This window comes from Lutra lutra, chromosome 17 (genome assembly GCF_902655055.1).
Source record: "Lutra lutra chromosome 17, mLutLut1.2, whole genome shotgun sequence".
NCBI lineage: Eukaryota > Metazoa > Chordata > Mammalia > Carnivora > Mustelidae > Lutra > Lutra lutra.
In genome coordinates this window covers 2140577-2158444 of record NC_062294.1, presented here as the reverse complement: position 1 = coordinate 2158444, position 17868 = coordinate 2140577, and the positions used below count along the sequence as shown (strand labels likewise).

The following is a 17868-nucleotide window of genomic DNA, read 5'->3' as shown; positions in this document are numbered from 1 at the left end:
TGATGGTGATCATGACAATGACGATATGAGAGAGGGGAACAGGGTATACATGAAAGGGTGGTTTTAATGATTTACTCCAGAAAAATGTTTAAACCCTTCATATAATTTCTGGCAATGATAAAACCCTGTGAATGCCAGTTATTGTGACTTTTGGCTATTGTTATAAAGTTCTATATTTAAATCTGACTTGTAAGCATCCCTCAGTCTGCAATGTCTATTAATCAAGATTGTTCAGGTTACAGATCGCAAAGGCCCACTTCTAGCTGGTACACACCCACAGGGGAATTAACTGTTGGTCCTGCCTACAGGAAACTCCCCACTGCAGTTAATACAGACCAAAGGCTCAGCCAGTATCTCCAGGTCCCGGGCTCTCTCCCTCCTTCCGCTACCTGTCACTGCCCAGCTTAATTTCGGGTAGGGTCTTGCAGGACGGTGTTCAAATCCTCTTGTCTGGCAATCCCAGACAAAGGGGCATCTCTTTCACCGTGCTCCGGGGGAGGATCCTCATCAAGGGCTCTAACTGGACTCGCTGGGTCACAGGACACCTCGAAATTAGTGACTGTCCAAGGACGGACTTGGGTCTCGTGCCACCGGAAAAAGGCGGACTGGCAGGGACAAGGAGGTGACGTCTTGAGGAACGAAGGAGACGTGGACGCAGAAGTGGGCGAAATCAGCAGATGAGCCTTGTGTGCCCGAGAATTTGGGAGGTCCAGGTGTAGAGCAGCCTCCTTGGTCGGGGAAAACCTCTATTCATTAGTATTTCCTGAGGGCCTGCAATCCAGCAAGTGAGCTCACTGCGTTCCCAGGCTGCCCATTTCCTGCAGGAGACCGAGTCAGAGCTGTACCAACTGCACAGAGAGAGGCTGGGGTCTCTGCACCCTTGGGCGAGAGAAGACACCCCCTCCTTGGCTCTCCCATCCCAAGAAGGGGTTAACAGTGACAGGGAGGACTGCCAGTCCGGCAGCCCAAGGGGAGGGAGCCCACCCACAGGCTTCCTGCAGGGGAGGGAAAGACTGGGTGGCCCACAGGCAAGGTATGCTGGGTGGGTCTGCTTACTAAGAAGGGCCCAGAGCCAGCGAGCCTTCGGGTCAGAGTTTGGCCCCCAAGGGCCACTGGGTTGAGTTCATTCTTCTCAACTGATATCATGAGGCATCTTCTGGAGGAGGAAGGAGATGAGTTCCCAGGTCATCTGTAAGACGATCTAGAGGGTGTTTCAGGGATCAGGCAGACGAGAGGAGGTACAGGATTCAAAGTGACAGAGTGTGAGCGCGTGAGCGCGGGTCGCGAGAGTATGTATGTGTTGGAGCGTGCGTGTGAATGCGTAAGGCGTGCGAGTGGGCAAATGTGTGGGGGTGAGAGTGTGTGAGGGCGCGTGTGTGTACTGACGAGTGAGCACGTAAGCTTGCGCTGCTGTGCGGGGTGCGGGGTGAGCGGCGTGAGCAGGAGGAAGAAGACTGCAGACCCTTCGCGTGATCTCAGCAGCTCACCCTCTGGAGCCGGCAGGACCACAGCGGGGAGTGCGGCTCCCCGGGGAGCCCGGTCCTGGGCGGGCCCTGCCTCCACCCTCAGGAGCTGCATCGGGGAGGCAGGGACTCGCACCTGCCGTGTCCAGAGGCGGGGAACAGGGCTCAGAAAAACTGGCCAACACGCTCAGTGGCGCACGTCTGTGACTCAAACCCGAACGTGCCTAATTCCAAAACGGCGGCCTCCCCAAGAGCCTGTGGCCTGCCCTTCCCTGACAAACAGCCATTCTGTGTCTCCTTCTCCAGGCATAGGAACTCCCTGAATCTGCGGGAAACAGCCCTCCGTGCCAAACTGGGGGCCCCAGGGTTGGATATGCCCCCCACACTGGCCATCGTCTTATTTAGCAAAACTATGGAATTCACTGTGTTCAGGCAGTTCGTCATAGTCTCACGGACCCTATCTCCTCGGCCCCCAGATTCCGACCATTTGTGCCACCTGCTCGACCCCTCCAGGCCTTTGGGTTTGGGCCAACGCTCACTTCCCAGCGTGGGACGGCACTTGCCTGTCCGGCTGGAGCTACGCCCTCCTCTCCGCGGCTCCGGCCCCTGGCCCCTGACGTGGCCTGACCCACTTCCCGTGACCGCGGGGACAGTGAGGAAGGCAGCCACCACGATGGTGATGACGGTGAAGAGGAGGAGGGGCCGGATGTCAAGGGAAAGGCCCCCAGGCCCTTTGTTAAAATGGTTCAGGCGGACTTTTCAGGACGCCTGGGGGGCTCAGGCGGTGAAGCCTCTGCCTCCACTCAGGTCATGATCCCGGGGTCCTGGGCTTGAGTCCCGCGTCAGGCCCCTGCTCAGCGGGGAGCCCGCTTCCCCCTCTGCCCCTCCCCCGGCTGGTGCTCTTGTGCTCTCTCTCACACAAAAATAAATAAATAAATATGTGCTTTAAAAACATATTTAAAGGCAGACTTTCCAGGACTATCCTGATGGGCACAGGGCTCACTGCAATGGGGTCTCTGGGGTGCAGAGACAGGGCGTCACTCTGAACTCAGTAAGGAAAAGAGAATTTATAGCCAAGGAACAGGTGGGTCAACGGATGGGAAAGTCACAGGAGGGAACATCGTGGGGTGGGGGTGGGGGGTCTGGCTAGACTGACCTGACAGGATGTGCACAGAAGGCAGGCCAGGAGGTCGGGCGCGTCGCCTCCTGGGGATGGTGGGGCTGAGGCATCTAGTCATCTATCGGAGATGACCAGATGCCCCCGGGGGGGGGGGGACACTGACTTAACTGACTCAGCAGGGTTCGTGCTGAAACTGGGGTCTTGAGGACATGCCCAAGGACAGAGCCTCATTGGAAAAGAGCTCAGAGTTTGGTCAAGGAGAGAGTGGCTAAGTGACAGGCCCCAAGTCCCATGGCTAGAGAACCCTGTGACCTACCCTCTCCATGCCCGCCATCCTACGGCCCTTCAGGTCTAATCCAAGACAAAGATGACCTTGGGTTGTGCCTTGATTTCAGACAGAAAGGCACAGTTCCAACCTCTGAAACCACGTACAGGCTCCTCTTCCGCACCTTCACACGATTCCCGTGGTCCTAGGTACGCCTGGGAAGTGATCGCCCAGAATGAAATTCTATTCTGGGCTGCAGCAGTGGGGAGTGCGTCCACTATCCGCCCCTCCAGGCCCGAGCCAGCCGCACAGAGCTGCCTGGTGCAAGCTGCAGGGGCCTGGGCATGGAGGCAATGCGGATGCTCTGATGGGCCATCTCCACTGCAAGCAGCCCACAGACTAGCCCGTGCTTTGGGAGGCCACATCCAAGTCTGACTTCTGCTTCCACCCAACCCTGCTCAACTTGTGTTGGTGTCTAGTTTCAGAAAGCCCAACCTGGGACAGAGGCAGTCGAGCACTTTGACTTTGCTTCACCTGTCATACAGTCTCAAGACCAGGGATCACGGGCACATCTCCTAGACCCCAGGAGCTACAACTGAAGCCCTCAGTTCTCTGGGTCAGAGCAGTGGGGCTGATGACGGAGGCAAGAGGGAAGAAGGAGCCTCTGACGGCCCACTGCCCTCCTGGATGGACACGCTGTCGAAATCAGAGTTGACCATTGCTTTCCTCAACAGAAAAGAAAAACCTTAAAGACCAGAAAAAGACATCAACATGGAGGTCTTTAGCCTGTGCCTGGCAACCAGTCAGCCTGCAGCAAGTCTCGGCTCCGTGAGTCCTTCAGGAGGGGCTCTCCACACTTACTTCCAGGGCTCAACAAAAACAAATCGGACTCGGGCCTCGTATCTACGAAGCTCCACTGAGAATGACTGTGCTCTCACACAGACAGCTCTTTCTGCAGGCTGGGGGTGGGGAGACCAGTCCTCCGTTGTGGGACTTGACTTCCAAGTCCAGGCTGCTGCTGTATCAACAAATCCAACCTTGTTCAGCAGTGACAAGACCCTCACCCGTCCTACTTCATTGACCTGCTCCCCGGAGACTTGGCACAAAAGGCCTTTAGATTCAACACTCTCTGGCGAAGGAGAAAGACACCCTGAATCCTTGACGGCTCTCGGGCCCCCTGTCCTCTGCGGAGGTTGGACGGCAGACACTGTCACCCCCATATAGGAGTTTCAGACAGAAAGAGTTCCAAGCCCCTGGGGACAGGGGGACAGGGTACAGAGGAAGGCACAGCCCCATAACAGGTAAGAATCACTGGAGAGATGGGACGCAGTCCTGTGGGCGCTGGACCATGTTTCCCTTATTCCAAGGAGAGAACCATCTGCACCAACATTCCACGTATAATCCAGAGGCCCCACAGTCCTCCTGGGCGTCTCCTCGGGCCAGTGTGGCGGCTGTTCGGGAGGGCACTTCAGTGCCCCGGAACTGAAATCTATCAGGAGTCTGCACCGGCAGGCGGGTGCGTGCATGCGTGCACAGACACACACATCCAACTCATGCCTAACCTCCCCCTTGGTGTCAGCCAGAGAGGGTGGGTGGAGAGGTGACATTTGAGGTCGGAGCGCGACTGACCCCAGAGTGCAAGGAGCAAACATTTTAAAACACCATGGAGAGCCGCTGGAAACTGACTGGAACCATTTGTGTGGCCAGCAAGAACGAGGGCCACGGAGACCGGGAAGGCTGGGACAATATCGGCTCTGTTCTGAGGCCCGGAACAGACGCCAGCGTTCCTTCTGACTTTACAGCTTTCTCTTGGCCTGTGCGGGTGAGAGGCTGATTCAGCCAGGTCCGCACTGGCTGTGGAGCAGTCTGCCAGAATGTGGCGCAGGACAGGGCTGGGACGCTCTGTCGGGCCACCTCCAAGACCCAGGGGCCCCCGAGGTTCTTCTCCACTCTCCCGCCCCCGTGCCAGAAGCCAGGCCCAGGCCAGGAAGCAGAGCAGCACCAACAAGCCTCAGCCTTCCTCCAATTAACGAACCCCCCAGAGAAGGACGGAAAGACACTCAGTCCCTCCAAACCCATTGCTTCCTGCACTGGTGTCTTAGGTAAAACCGAGTAAGCCCCGGGCATTGAGTTTCACCGGCAAGTCACTGTGTGGTCCGTTCTGAGAGCCAAGACTTTCCAACCATACATTTCAATGGCGGTTACTCAAGTTTGGGTAAGAAAACACTTACCCAATTTCCGAGCAGACGGTGAACCGCGGGGCCTGTAACAGATACGGGGGAGCCGAGCGCGCATTTCCCGGCAGTGCACGTCTGCGGGGCCGATGCAGGACACGGTGTACCCGCCAATTAGCCTCTGGCCCCCTCGGTGGGAGATGGGGCAAGTTTCCCATGTGCATTTCAGAGAGTTTCACACGGTGCCCACTCCCCTGCTGCAGGGGTCGGGGCCTGCGGGAGGAAGCTGGAATGTGGACTGGAAAAGGAAAATACTGTTAATGAGGAGCCAGAAAAGACTGGAAATGCCAGAGCTGGAAGGGGCTCGGAGAGGGGCGGACTCGGGTCTTCGGGCCTCGGTGGCCTTGCCCATAAAATGCGGGAGCGGGGGTGGAGGGAGGGTGACGGAGGCCAGCCGTTCAGGGCCACCCAAGGTGTTAGTGGCTCAGCTGGGCCCAGACCCCAGACCCCAGTCCAGGGCTCTTTCCACTGTGGCATGCTGCAGTCCACGATGGGCCCGGGAGGAGCACTCAGCAGGAGGGGGCATCCCTAGACGTATTCGTTCTGTTACCCCCAGGAGGGAATGCCCCAGGCCAGCGGATCATCTGACCTTCCTTTCCCACAAACCCTCCGAGATAGGTACGACCGCCTGAGCCATGCCGTTCCGCAGTGTGCTGAGCTGTTCCACACTGCGGGGTGGGGGGCACACGGCATTCACTGGGTGCCCCTGCCCTCCATCCCAGCCAGCGGTGTGCCACTCCTGCACTGGACTTCAGGGACACGGAGAGGACCAAGGCACTATCCGCACCCGAGACAAGTTCCAATCCAGATGGGGAGGCAGATGCTGAGCAAAGAATGAGAATGTGGTGGGATAAGCTGGACCGTGGTCCTCGCCTTCCCACAGACCAGCAGCTCCCCGAGGACGGAACAAGATGCTGTCTCTCTGCAGATGACTGGCAGCAACGCAGACCGCTGGTAGGGGGAGGCTACTTGTTGATGAACTGATTGGTTGGTCGGTGGAGCCACTAATTATTAGTTGGTTGTTTTTGGCTGGATGGATGGTTGTTCACTAGTCGGCTGATTACTTGTTTGGTTGGATGGGTAGTTGATTAACTACTTATTGTCTGGTGGATTTTTTTTTAAAGACTTCATTTATTTATTTGACAGACAGAGATCACAAGTAGGCAGAGAGGCAGGCAGAGAGAGAGGAGGAAGCAGACTCCCCGCTGAGCAGAAAGCCCGATGCGGGGCTCGATCCCAGGACCCTGAGATCAAGACCTGAGCTGAAGGCAGAGGCTTAACCCACTGAGCCACCCAGGCGCCCCCATGAACACGTTTTAACTGAGCACCTATTACACGATGGTAGGAAAACTCAGTGGTCAAGGAAGATCTGATTCCTGCCCTTGTAGAAGGGTCAGAGAGCACGGATCTCACTCCCAAGTCTCGCACTTCTAAACTTTGTGACCCACAAAAGTCCCTTCTCAACATTTCCAAAACATAAGAGCATGTACTTTGTAGCTAACATGTGTAAAGTGACTGTACTGGGAACCTAGCAAATGGAAGTTATTATCACTATAATTATTCACCAAAGAATTGAAGGATTAGCTGATGTAACTTGTAAAGCGTCTTTCCTACAGTCCCCAACATGTTGTCACCCTGATACTTTGCTCACTGTCCCAGAGGCTCAGCCTATGGGATGAATGCTGAGCCTGTGTGAAGAACCCAAAAAGAAGCTTACCGTAACTACGGCATAATAAACGCCAATCTGTAACTTGCAAAGTACATAGAACCCTTTAAGGAGTTTCAAATCCCACCAGCATTCGAGGCTCCCCTCCACTGGCCATGTGGGATTAAAAGCCAGTCCCCACACAAGCCCCCAGTGCAAAGGAGGCTCCCCAGTCACCAACACATGACTTACAAGCATCTAAAACACCTCATAGTTTGCAGTGCATATCCACATCCATTAGATCATGCGACCCTCGGTATAGTCTTGGAAGGTAGTCAAAGCTCAATCAGTCTCCCCCATCTACAGATGAGGAAACTGAGGCTCAGGCAGTGGGGTTCCCCAAACCAGTCACAGGACAGAGCCCAGAAGTCCAAGGCCTTTTCTATAGTAGGGCATGTGTTTAAAATCTTGGGGCACAAATGGGGACTAAGCAGGAATCCTTGGTCCCAAGGAATCTCCACGGCTGATGTCCCACAGTCTGGAATTCAAGCCAGGTGCCTGTGTCAACATGTTTTCCAAGGACCAACCACTACTCAAACACACAAATGTTCTAAATCAGCATTTTTTTAAATTTCCCATGAAAATCACAAAGAGTTGGAAATAAAAAAAAATAATTATTTTTTATTAACTGAATATTAACAATGAGTCAAATATCACACAACCCTACAAAACACCAGGGTAACCAGATGCCAGCTCAAGTGGAACAGGCTCCCAGCACGTGTGACAGGGGAGCCCTGTTCAACCTTCTCTCTCCAGGATTCCGAGAAGTGGGCGGGGCTCTCTTTCCTATCTGGCTCCAAGCTCTTGTTTGCACTGAAGTTTTTCATTTATGCATCATCTCCTCAGCCCACACTAGACCAGCCCTGTTCTGCTAGCCTAGATGAGACCCAGCAGATCAGACCCAGCGAGGAAGAAAGCCAGAAAATTAGAAGAGAGAGCCGAAAGCTCACAAAAAATGCTAAGAAGTGGAAACCAAGGAAGGGAGCTCAGAGACAAAGAAGCTAGAATGAGCAGCTCCATCAAATATTTAATAATGTTCCTAAAAAAGAACACAGAGGAAGAGAGAGAAGTACTTTTACATAAAATAACACCTAAAATGTTTCCAAAATCAAACAAGGACACATATTGATTGAAAAAGTCTACCAACTTGCAAGCAGCTTGGAATGAATAGATGAGTGGATGGATGGATGGATGGATGGATGGATGCATGCATGCATGCATGCATGGATGGATGGATGGAAGAATGGATGGATGGATGGATGGATGGATGGATGGATGGATGGATGGAAGAAGGAAAGAAGGAAGGGTGTTCTCATGGTAGCCTTGGATAATGACATATCTATGAAAACATTCCCTTAGTTTAAAATCAACTTACAACTTACTTACCTACTGCCAAGGACATCTCCCAGAGGGTAGAAAGAAACCTAATGCCCTGAAAATCACTCTGGGAGATTCAGCAATGTACGAATCTATTATATTACATTATAAAGTAACAAAGATGAAATCCCTACCTCATCTCATAGGCAAAAGTAAACTCCAGATGTGCTAACAGCTAAATATGAAAGTGAAATACTAAAATGTTTAGGGTTAAACATAGGGAAATAGCTTTATGAATTTCGAGAAGGATTTCTTACCAACAGGTAAAGACACAAATCATAAAGGAAAAATTCTAAATTTGGGGATGCTGGGGAAGGTGCAAGCCTGAGTCCCAATGAACAGCTCATTAATGGTGGGATTTCAGTGATAAGCAAATACCTAGGAGTTTCTGAGTTCCTTCAAATCATCCTGGAAGACAACCATCTATTCAGTCAAAGAATCCAGAAAAGCAAAGAATGCTTATCCTCATCACCATCATCACTGTAATTATCACCATCACTATCATCACCATTACCATCACCACCACCACCACTATCAACACCATCATCACCATCACCACCACTACCATCACCATCACCACCACTACCATCACCATCACCACTATCACCACTGCCACCATCACCATCACCACCACCACCATCACCATCACCACTACCACTACCACCATCACCACCACTATCATCACCACCATCACCACCATCACCACCACCATCATCACCACTACCATCGCCACCACCATCACCACTGCCACCATTACCATCATCACCATCACCACCATCATCATCACCACCATCATCACTATTACCATCATCACCATTATATCATCGTCATTAACAACAACTAATGCACACTGAGTACTGACCATGCACATTGAATCTTACGCATTCTACCTGCATTCACTCATTTAACTCTTATGGAAACCTTCAGAGGCATACAGTAAGATCATTATTCCCATTTTGCAGATAAGAAAGCTGAGGTTCAGAGAGATTATGAGACCTGTTCATTGTCCCACAGCTGGGAAATGATGGCATTGATGCCAGGGCTGGCCATGTCCATGACCTCTGTTCTGCCTCTTTAGGTCCTGGCTCATGCCTGTCATGCTGTGGCCTCCACCAAACATGCTCAATCTGACATCTGGAAATCTACCTGCACCAGCCATAATACATTCATCTGTAGATTTCACAACGTTTATTTAGACCTACTAGGTCCCAGAGGTTCTGCAAGACCCCAAATATGTTGAGTTCAATTCCACATGCCTCATTTCATCACAGACTGGTGGGAAATACCACGGCAAAAACTTTTTTTCAAGTTTAGAAACACAAACAAACATACTGAATATTTTCCAAGGGTTCCACCATGAAAGCATCGACGTGAGGGCATTGAGCCTAATGGAAAGTGAAAGATCCTTGCTGGAGAGGGTAGGAGTGAATAAACCCTCTCCCCATCCCCAGGTTTGCTGGAGAAAACTGTTTTTGCAGGTGGAGAAATGACTGCATTTCAATCAGGATCAAATTCCAAGGGCTTTGCCAGTGCTCGCAAGTGCCCACATGGTACAAAGCGCTGGCCTGGCCAACTTCCTACTCAATAACCCATTTCTACAGCTCTTTGGATATTAAAAAAAAATAAAATACAAGATAAATTCAGCTGAAACCCAAATGAATGGATTCATTCCCATTTTAATGCCATTTGAGGGTGTTTTATAGCCTGTACTGTGTATCTTTTACACATCTATTTTTAAACACTGCAAACTTAATGATCACTATAGAATATATAAAACTCTTTATGAAATTCCATCTACAAAATTACAGCAAAATCTAGGCAGTAAAAATGTGCAGTCGACACTGTTAGGCAGTCATGGCAGGGCCCGAACTGGACTGAATCAATCCTCTTTTGAACAAAGGGCACAAGCTAAGTGTCTTGGCCTTCCCCTGATGGCTGCCCCAGTTGTAAACCCAACTCTTGCATGAAAATGCAGAAACTTACAAATGATCGGCTGTCAGTGACTGAGGGTCACTCTGTGGGAATTGGGATGAGCTCATGTTCGGAAAACCACCCTTTAGCCATTTTAATAAAATGAGCTAACACGCAGGCCAGGTGCTATTCTAGATGCTTTACATACACTAATTCATTTAAGGCTCATGAGATGGCTACTGTCATCATCACTATTTTACAGATAGGAAAACTAAGGCACAGAGAGTTTAAAGAGGTTGCCCGAAAACACACAGCTAGTAGGTGGCAGAGCTGGAATTTGAACTCAGGCCAACTGGCTGTGATCCCTGCTCTTAATCACCATGCTTCCTGCCTCTTGTGGATGCCTGCCAGCAAGGTCATACTTGATTGTAGGTACTTTGCTACCAGATGTAGAGAAAATATACTGATCCCAGCTTCCCCATTAGAATGTGGATTCCCTCCCTCCAGGTGAAGCAGGCAGTGACTCCATCCAATAATTGTGCCAATACTACTCCAAATAGAACATTGGTGTGAATTAGAAAAGTATGCCCCTTCCTCAGTCCATCAGAAAATGGTTCTTTTTGTTGGAACAAGTCACTTTATTAGCATCTGCCTGAAAAGTATGATAGCAAGCATCCATAACTATGATATATGTGATGTGTATGGATCCCCTAGGGTTGTGCAGTGCACAACCTGAGCAACTGTATATAATGACCCTACTATCCATCCTCAGCCAAGTCAAGCCATATGCAGTTTGGACAGTGTTTCTGCAAAACCAGCTGGCACCAAAACAGAGAGGAAGAGTGTGGTCCCCGAAGCCACACCTCATCTGATCACTGATAGGATCCTGTGAGGTAATAGAATCAAAGTGTTGCTGGAAACTGCCCAGCAGATGTTATTACTGCTCCATTGTCCATTCAAAACATCCCCTCCTCTTTCTCATCTTCAGTTGTACCCCAAATAGCATGAGAAAGGCTGCAAATTTCTCCCCTTGGGGGAGTTTCTCCACCCAGGCTATCAATGCTTGAAAGAGCTTGCTCCCCAAGGAGGCTCTCCTCCAAGTTTCCTTACCTGTTTTGTTAAAAGTTCATCAAGATGTTTCTTCCCAGGGCACCTGGGTGGCTCAGTGGATTAAGCCGCTGCCTTCAGCTCAGGTCAGGATCTCAGGGTCCTGGGATCAAGCCCCACATTGGGCTCTCTGCTCAGCAGGGAGCCTGCTTCCTCCCCTCTCTCTCTCTCTGCCTGCCTCTCTGCCTACTTGTGATCTCTCTCTCTGTCATAAATAAATAAAATCTTAAAAAAAAAAAAAAAATGTTTCTTCCCGCATTTGTCCTTCATGGAAATGCTGCGCTGTGATGGTAACACAACCAAACGTCTGCCTTGACTCTCTGCCTCCCTAAGTACAGTGGGCATATGAGCCTGCTAATCCTCCAGCGAACCTTCCAAGGGAGTTATCTTTATCCCCATTTTACAGATAAGAACACTGAGGCTCAGACAGGGGAGGTGCCTTGTGCAAAGTCACACAGTGTGGAGGAAGCAGGGCTGATGGTTCCAACCTGGTGTATAAAAACACAGCTTTTTTTTTACCCAAGCCATAATTCGGCCAGAATAAAACTACTTCATCCATTTTATCGATTATGCTGACAGCAAGCAAGTCGGGGAACAAAGACAGCTGCCCTCTCTGGACAGAAAGTACTTCACTTCCCACCGGAAGACACAGCAAGAAACAGAGTAGCTGCCGCCACTCACGGCACCTGGTGTCTCACGGAAACAGAGCCCAGGACTCACAGGCTCTGAGCATTTTGTCACCTTGTCAACTCAAAGCACAGACAGAGGGCTCGTCATATGTGAGGGAAACGTGCTTTTCCACGAGGTGTTGTCCCCTAGAGCAGGACCCCACCGGCCCTTTTTAATACAGATCCAGTCCACACCACGCTGGACATTTTCGCAGCAGTCAGCTCCCCCAGCCCATACCATTGTCCCATTGCACAGATGTGGAAACCGAGACTTGCAGGGGTAAGTGTTCCGCCCTGCTGCTCAATGGCAGACCCGGGGTCTGAACCTGGGTCACATTCTGTCTGTGATGGGGTGAGACTGAGGGAGCCACGGCCCGCACGGCCTTGGCATCACCCCCTGCAGTGCACATGAGAGACGGGCATGGTGCTGCACTTTTCATCTGATCTACCTCAACTCAACGCATGTAACTTAACTCCTGCATGTCCCTGAGCTACAGATGTGCCCCCATCTAGGGAAGCCCCGGGAACAGGCATTATACAAATAAACTTCTTTCCCTAAATTTCACTCTGATTCTTGGAGCTACTGAGACAGCACACCAGTATTTGTGTAATGCTCTGAATACCACATAGGAAAGTCAGCGTATAACACAGGCCTCAGTGGTTTCCTGCCGCGTCCTAAGCCTCTCCCACCAAATTTCTGAACAGACGAGCCCCAATCCTGAAGCCCGGCCGGGATGGTCTGCCTGAGTGCTGGAGTTATGATCGTTTCCTCTCAAACAGGAGGCAAGCCAGTGACAAGGAGCTGAGAACGAGGGAGACAGGAGATCTCGGCAAACATCTGTCCACAGTATACGTGAGGCCCTGAGCAAATGGGGTAACATACAAACCGTTATTAAAACCAGTCACATAAGCCAGTAAAGTACCTCTAGTTTACAGTAAATTAATTCAATGTCTTAAAGCCAATTAATTTGTTTTACAACAAATCAAAGTCAATAAAATACCATTAAAACCAGAAAGTTCATTACCTTTGGCATAATCACAAGACACCTGGAATATGGTCTAGAGACTGTCCTGTGACGAGCTCCTGGTCTAGGGTGGCGGGGACCCTGTGCCCCACCCCACCCAAAGCCACCCACCAGTCTTGTCATGGGTGAGGTGGGCACCACACGCTTCATAACGCGTCACCGTCACGAGAGAACGCCACGAGTCTAAACTGTCCCCACACGCCACAGTGAGCATGGGACAGCGGAGCCCAGGGACAGCACGGGGGTCTCCACGCGAGTCGGCTGAACAGAAATGGAGGCTGCCCTGAGCACTGAGGCTGAACGGAGGCCTGTGGGCCTGAGCTCGGAGCCAGAGGACAGGCTCTGCCGCAGCTGGGGTGGGGCACGGGCATCAGGCACATCCCGTCAGCTCCTCGCAAGGAACAAGACACAAGCATCCCCCCCAAAGCACGAGGTTATTTTCTTTGTAAAACTTCCGGAGAGCTGCTTCGTGACATGACAGGCATTAGCTGCTCTCCTGTGGTCTGTCTGCCGGTGTAATCCCTGTGAGCTCACCGAGCAAGACCCAGCGCCCTCACGGAGCCAGCGGCTGGCCTCTTTCTCAGGCCTCCTACCCTTCTAAACAGGACACAGAGATGACCTGTTTTCAAAGAATTTGTCATGTTCATACAAAAAGGCAGATTTTCTGCTCACACACAAAAAGCAGATTTTCCCATCTGCCTGGAGGTTGCTTTTGGGCCGCAGCCACAGGAATCACAGGGAGCACGGCGACATTCCGACGAGTACCCCCACCAGCCGAGCTGCAGCCCAGCCAGAGAGGAGAGACCCCCGCTCCGTATCTGCAGAGGCCGCCGCCCCAGACGGCTCGGCTCCGCTCTCGGCCCGGACCGCCTCCTCCGGCTCGTGGGGCTGGCGCGGCTCGGAAGGCTCACATCTGCTACCCTGGCCACAAGCGACTCCCGCTGCCCGCCGCCAAGGCCTGCGGTGCCAGCCCCACATCGCGCGCCGGGCTGGATTGCGGTGGTCTGTCTGTGTTTGTTGACGTTGGGTCGGGAGGAACGGCCTCGCAGTGGAGACGGCTGGAACGCACGCCCGAGCCCGGCACAGACGGCTCTGTCAGCAAGCTCAGGAAACGGCTGGAGGGGCCGGGACGAGGCCCAGGTCTGGAGCGGCGTGGCTTGCCCAGGAACACGCCATCAGAGAGGGGAAACGAGGGTTGCCGCCAGGACAGAGGTCTCTTCTGTGCGGGGGCCAACCTGCAGCGTGAGGCCCTGGTGCCCTGGATGGGGCAAAATGCAAACAGGAGGCGCTGATTGCCTTACTGGACAACTGGGGCTTCTTCCGAAAGGAAAGCTGAATCAAGCTGACTTTCTGGAGAGAGACAGCACGTCCTCTTTTTCTCAAAGGCAAAACCCCTGGATGCCGCCCCCCTTAAAATAACAGCAAAAACAAACACACAAAAAACCATCAGTAATAATGAAAGAAGCTTCTGTTTACTGAATGCTTACTAGCGAGAGAGACTGCTCTGCAGAGCAATAAACTACTTGGCAACCATCAGGCCACGGGCACCAGCAGGTAAGGACGCACCAGTCTCAGTGCCCCCCGCGACACCCAGTGCTAGCTCGGCGGGTGAGGCGAGGAGGTGGGGAGGGGGCAGCCCCGGGGATGGAGCAGGGGCAACTGGTCAGCGCCTGGGGCCTCTGGGCAGCAATTCCGTATACACGAGTGTGGCCAGACTTCAGCGTCTAACCCATCAGGGCCCAGCACCTGAGTGCCCAGCCAGTGCAAAGCCCCCGTGCAAGGTGGTCTCCAAAATGGCCCTAAACGCTTCTGCCAGGGCCTGTGTCCACCAGAGTTGAAGCTGATGCCCATCTCCATGACTCGACTACACCAGGGCCTGATTGGCCAACAGCATGTGGGGGAGGTGACATGTGGCTTGTCTGGACTCAGGTATCAGGCAGACCTGGCACCAGAGCCCTGAGTCTCCTGCAGGACAGCCCGGCGGCTGGAGAGAACCACTGAAGGGAGAGGCCTTAGGGAATGAGAGCGCCGCACCAGGGAGCACACTGCTGGCCGGCCACAGTCCAGCCACCACCCCAGCGAGGGACCGTGGGACGCCGGAAGAGCCACCGGCTGAGCCCCAGCCGCCCACAGACTGCCGGGCCTGCACACGAGACTGCTGTCTGACGTCCCGGTGTTTGGGAATGAGGTACAGCCCTGGACCCTCAGAACGGCACACTCCCTTACTCGTTTACTATCACTGGGAGGTGGGCATTATTACTCCCGGCATACAGACTCTGAGAGATTAAGGCATTTGTCCAAAACCACAGTAAATACCGGAGACCAGCTGTGTCCTTTGAGAGAGCCCAAAGCCCCTCACCTTGGACTCTTCCGCGACTCCCCACCAGCATCTGCGGGTCCTGTGATCACTGCCCAGGACCCATCAGTCTACCGCTCTTCCCATCAGGGCTCCCAGGCCCTTGTACTTGAGAGCCGGCAGGCCCACCGCCCGTGTGCCCCCTGGGAGCGCTGCGCGGCCACTGCCCGTACCTTCCGGGAAAGCCAGCCGGCCACAGGACGGGTTCCATGAGCCATGCCGCTGCCGGACACTCCGCGGGATGGCACGGCTGGTGCTGGCCCCCGCTCCTGCCGGTGGAAGTGCTGTCACTGCCCCCTCTTCATGCTTTATACACGTGAGTGTCCCTGAGAAACACAGATGTCGTAGAACACTTATGAGCTTTATTCCTGTCAGCACTAATGCAACCAGAAAAACAGAAAATTCTCATTTTCCCCTGCTGGAAAGTACTCTTCCACATTTTTCTGTCTTGCTTCCCAGCTATGTTAGCTAATTACTCAAAACAAAACTGCCCCGTGAGACTGAGTCCATTCTGCTGCACATCCGTCCCGGTCTGGGCCCCACACTCCCCAGTATAAGCAATCATGAGCCGAGAGAGAGAAGCATCCTCCATACTCCTGCCTGATCCCATTCTCGTGCTACCCTGTGCTGTCCTTCTAGGCTCTGCTGGACTGCTGCCGTGGCCAGGAAGCCCATGGGGAGTGCTCCCTAGAGGCAGAGGACGTCGCCCCCACGTCCCCACCGGCACTTCACATGCAACTCTGAGTGCCAGCATCTAATCTAAGCTCCCCTTTCAGGGCGTCTTCTCAGCTGCATCCTAGGCCCCTGCTTCCAGTCTCATGTTCTCCCACACACAGCATCATGGCCGTCACAGCTCCACACCCACCCTGTGCCCAGAGCCGGGTCCCGCACTTGCTTTGGACCAGCTCATTTCATACTAGATACAGTGACAAGCCCAGTTTGCAGGGAAGAAACCGGAATGTGAGCCCAGGCAGCCTGAAGTCGGGCTCTGTGCCATTAACCACGCTACTAATTACTTCTCAGCCCTCACATCATCCACAAGGACCAGTGAAAGAGCAGAGTCTAACCCTTTCCTGCAAAGGAGCAGCAGAGAGAAAGTTCCCTATGGTAACACTTGACCCTGGCTGCAGCGTACTGATAGGACCGCCCATTCCACTGCTTGTGGTGGTCGAAACGCACAAGCATTCTCCTATTTGTTTGGTGCATAGCCTGAGAATCCTAAAATTAGCCCAAAGCTTCCACTCACTCACTCCTGCTGTCTTATAGCTCCTGAGGAAACAAGCGAAATGTGTCTGAGGGTCTACAGGCGGCCGTGGTCGCTGCGGCAGGACAGACATCCAGACGCACGCACCGCGAAGCCATGCGGCTGAGCACGGGAGGGACAGACTAAGGAAACCTGGTTGACGCTCACTTCCTTCTTTGACTTCTCGGTGTTTCCAAATTCCTTCAAAACCCAGGTACTGCTTCCATGACTGGGGGGAAGTCCACGGCCCTTTGAAGGCAAAGCAGGGACACAGCTCACGGCGTCCTGTTGGCAGAGGATCACCTTCTGGGGACACTTTGGCAGCCCATGTGCCACCCCTGCCGTCCTAGGAATCCGTCCTACACAAACCCTCGCACAGATGCGCCAGGACACAGGAGCAGAGTCGCTGAGACACGGGGCTCACGGTGGCGACCAAAACGTCTGCCTACGGGGATGGCTGAATCCGCCATGGGACAGCCGCACCAAGCAACACTGGGCAGTTACAAAGACACGGGCCACGACACACTGTGCAGCGAGAAGAGCCGATCGCGGACCCGTGCGTACAGCATAATCCCACTTGTGTAAAAGCGAAAGTGTATGTGGCTGTTCATGCAAGCTCTGTAAAGTCTAGAAGAATCTACTCTAAACTCAGAGCCAGGGGTTACCTGGACGGGAACAGCTGGAAGAAAGAGGAAATTTTAAGTTTTACTCAGCTTTGGCACCGCTGGAATTGTTTCCAAAAGCAGTTCTGCTTCAGGCAAGTAAACATATTCTTTCTTTACTTTCTGTTATGGAAAAACTTAAACACACGCGAAACTAGAAAGAACAGTACAATTAACCCCGATGGACCCGTCATCTGGCTTCCAGCTTCCAAAAGTGAACAGCTCCCGTCTGATGTGTTTCCCCTGTGCCTGTTCACCCAGACTCGAGTACGACCGTCCCAGCTACAATGCGGCCGCGGTTCCATCTCACCATGCAGTGGGCCGGCGTTCACATTCCGAATTTCTTACCAAGTTAGGAACTATTTAACAGTTTATGTCAGAACCCAAGTAAGGGCCACAAATCACAACTGACAGGACGTGCGAGCATCTTTATTGCATGGGTTACTCCCTCTCTCTCACACACGCAGACACACACACACGTGTGTGTGTGTCTGTGAATATGTGTGCAGGAAGTGGGAGCAACCCCTGACATGGGGAGGCGAGGTGACTTGCACTGGGGACACACATGGGCGGGGACAGTAAGAGCGGCCGACAAAGACCGCAGTCCCCAGCAGCTCGCCTCACAGGCTTCCCACGGTCTGGCTTCGGCTGGTTGCGCCCCATGACGTCATCGCACCCATTCTTCTGTCCCCTGGGATTCCTGTGAATCGGAGGTTGGACCGAGAGGCCTGA

General features: G+C 52.8%; 1 protein-coding gene across 1 annotated transcript in view; it reads right to left on the bottom strand.

Annotated features, from left to right (window-relative positions):
- The window catches only part of LOC125089821 (uncharacterized), a 170264-nt gene that overhangs the window by 134850 nt on the left and 17546 nt on the right, over positions 1–17868 (bottom strand). Inside the window, exon 2 of the mRNA XM_047712286.1 lies at positions 15405–15557. Coding sequence (XP_047568242.1) covers positions 15405–15442 — 38 coding nt within the window. The 5' untranslated portion in view covers positions 15443–15557. The remainder of the gene's footprint in view (positions 1–15404; positions 15558–17868) is intronic.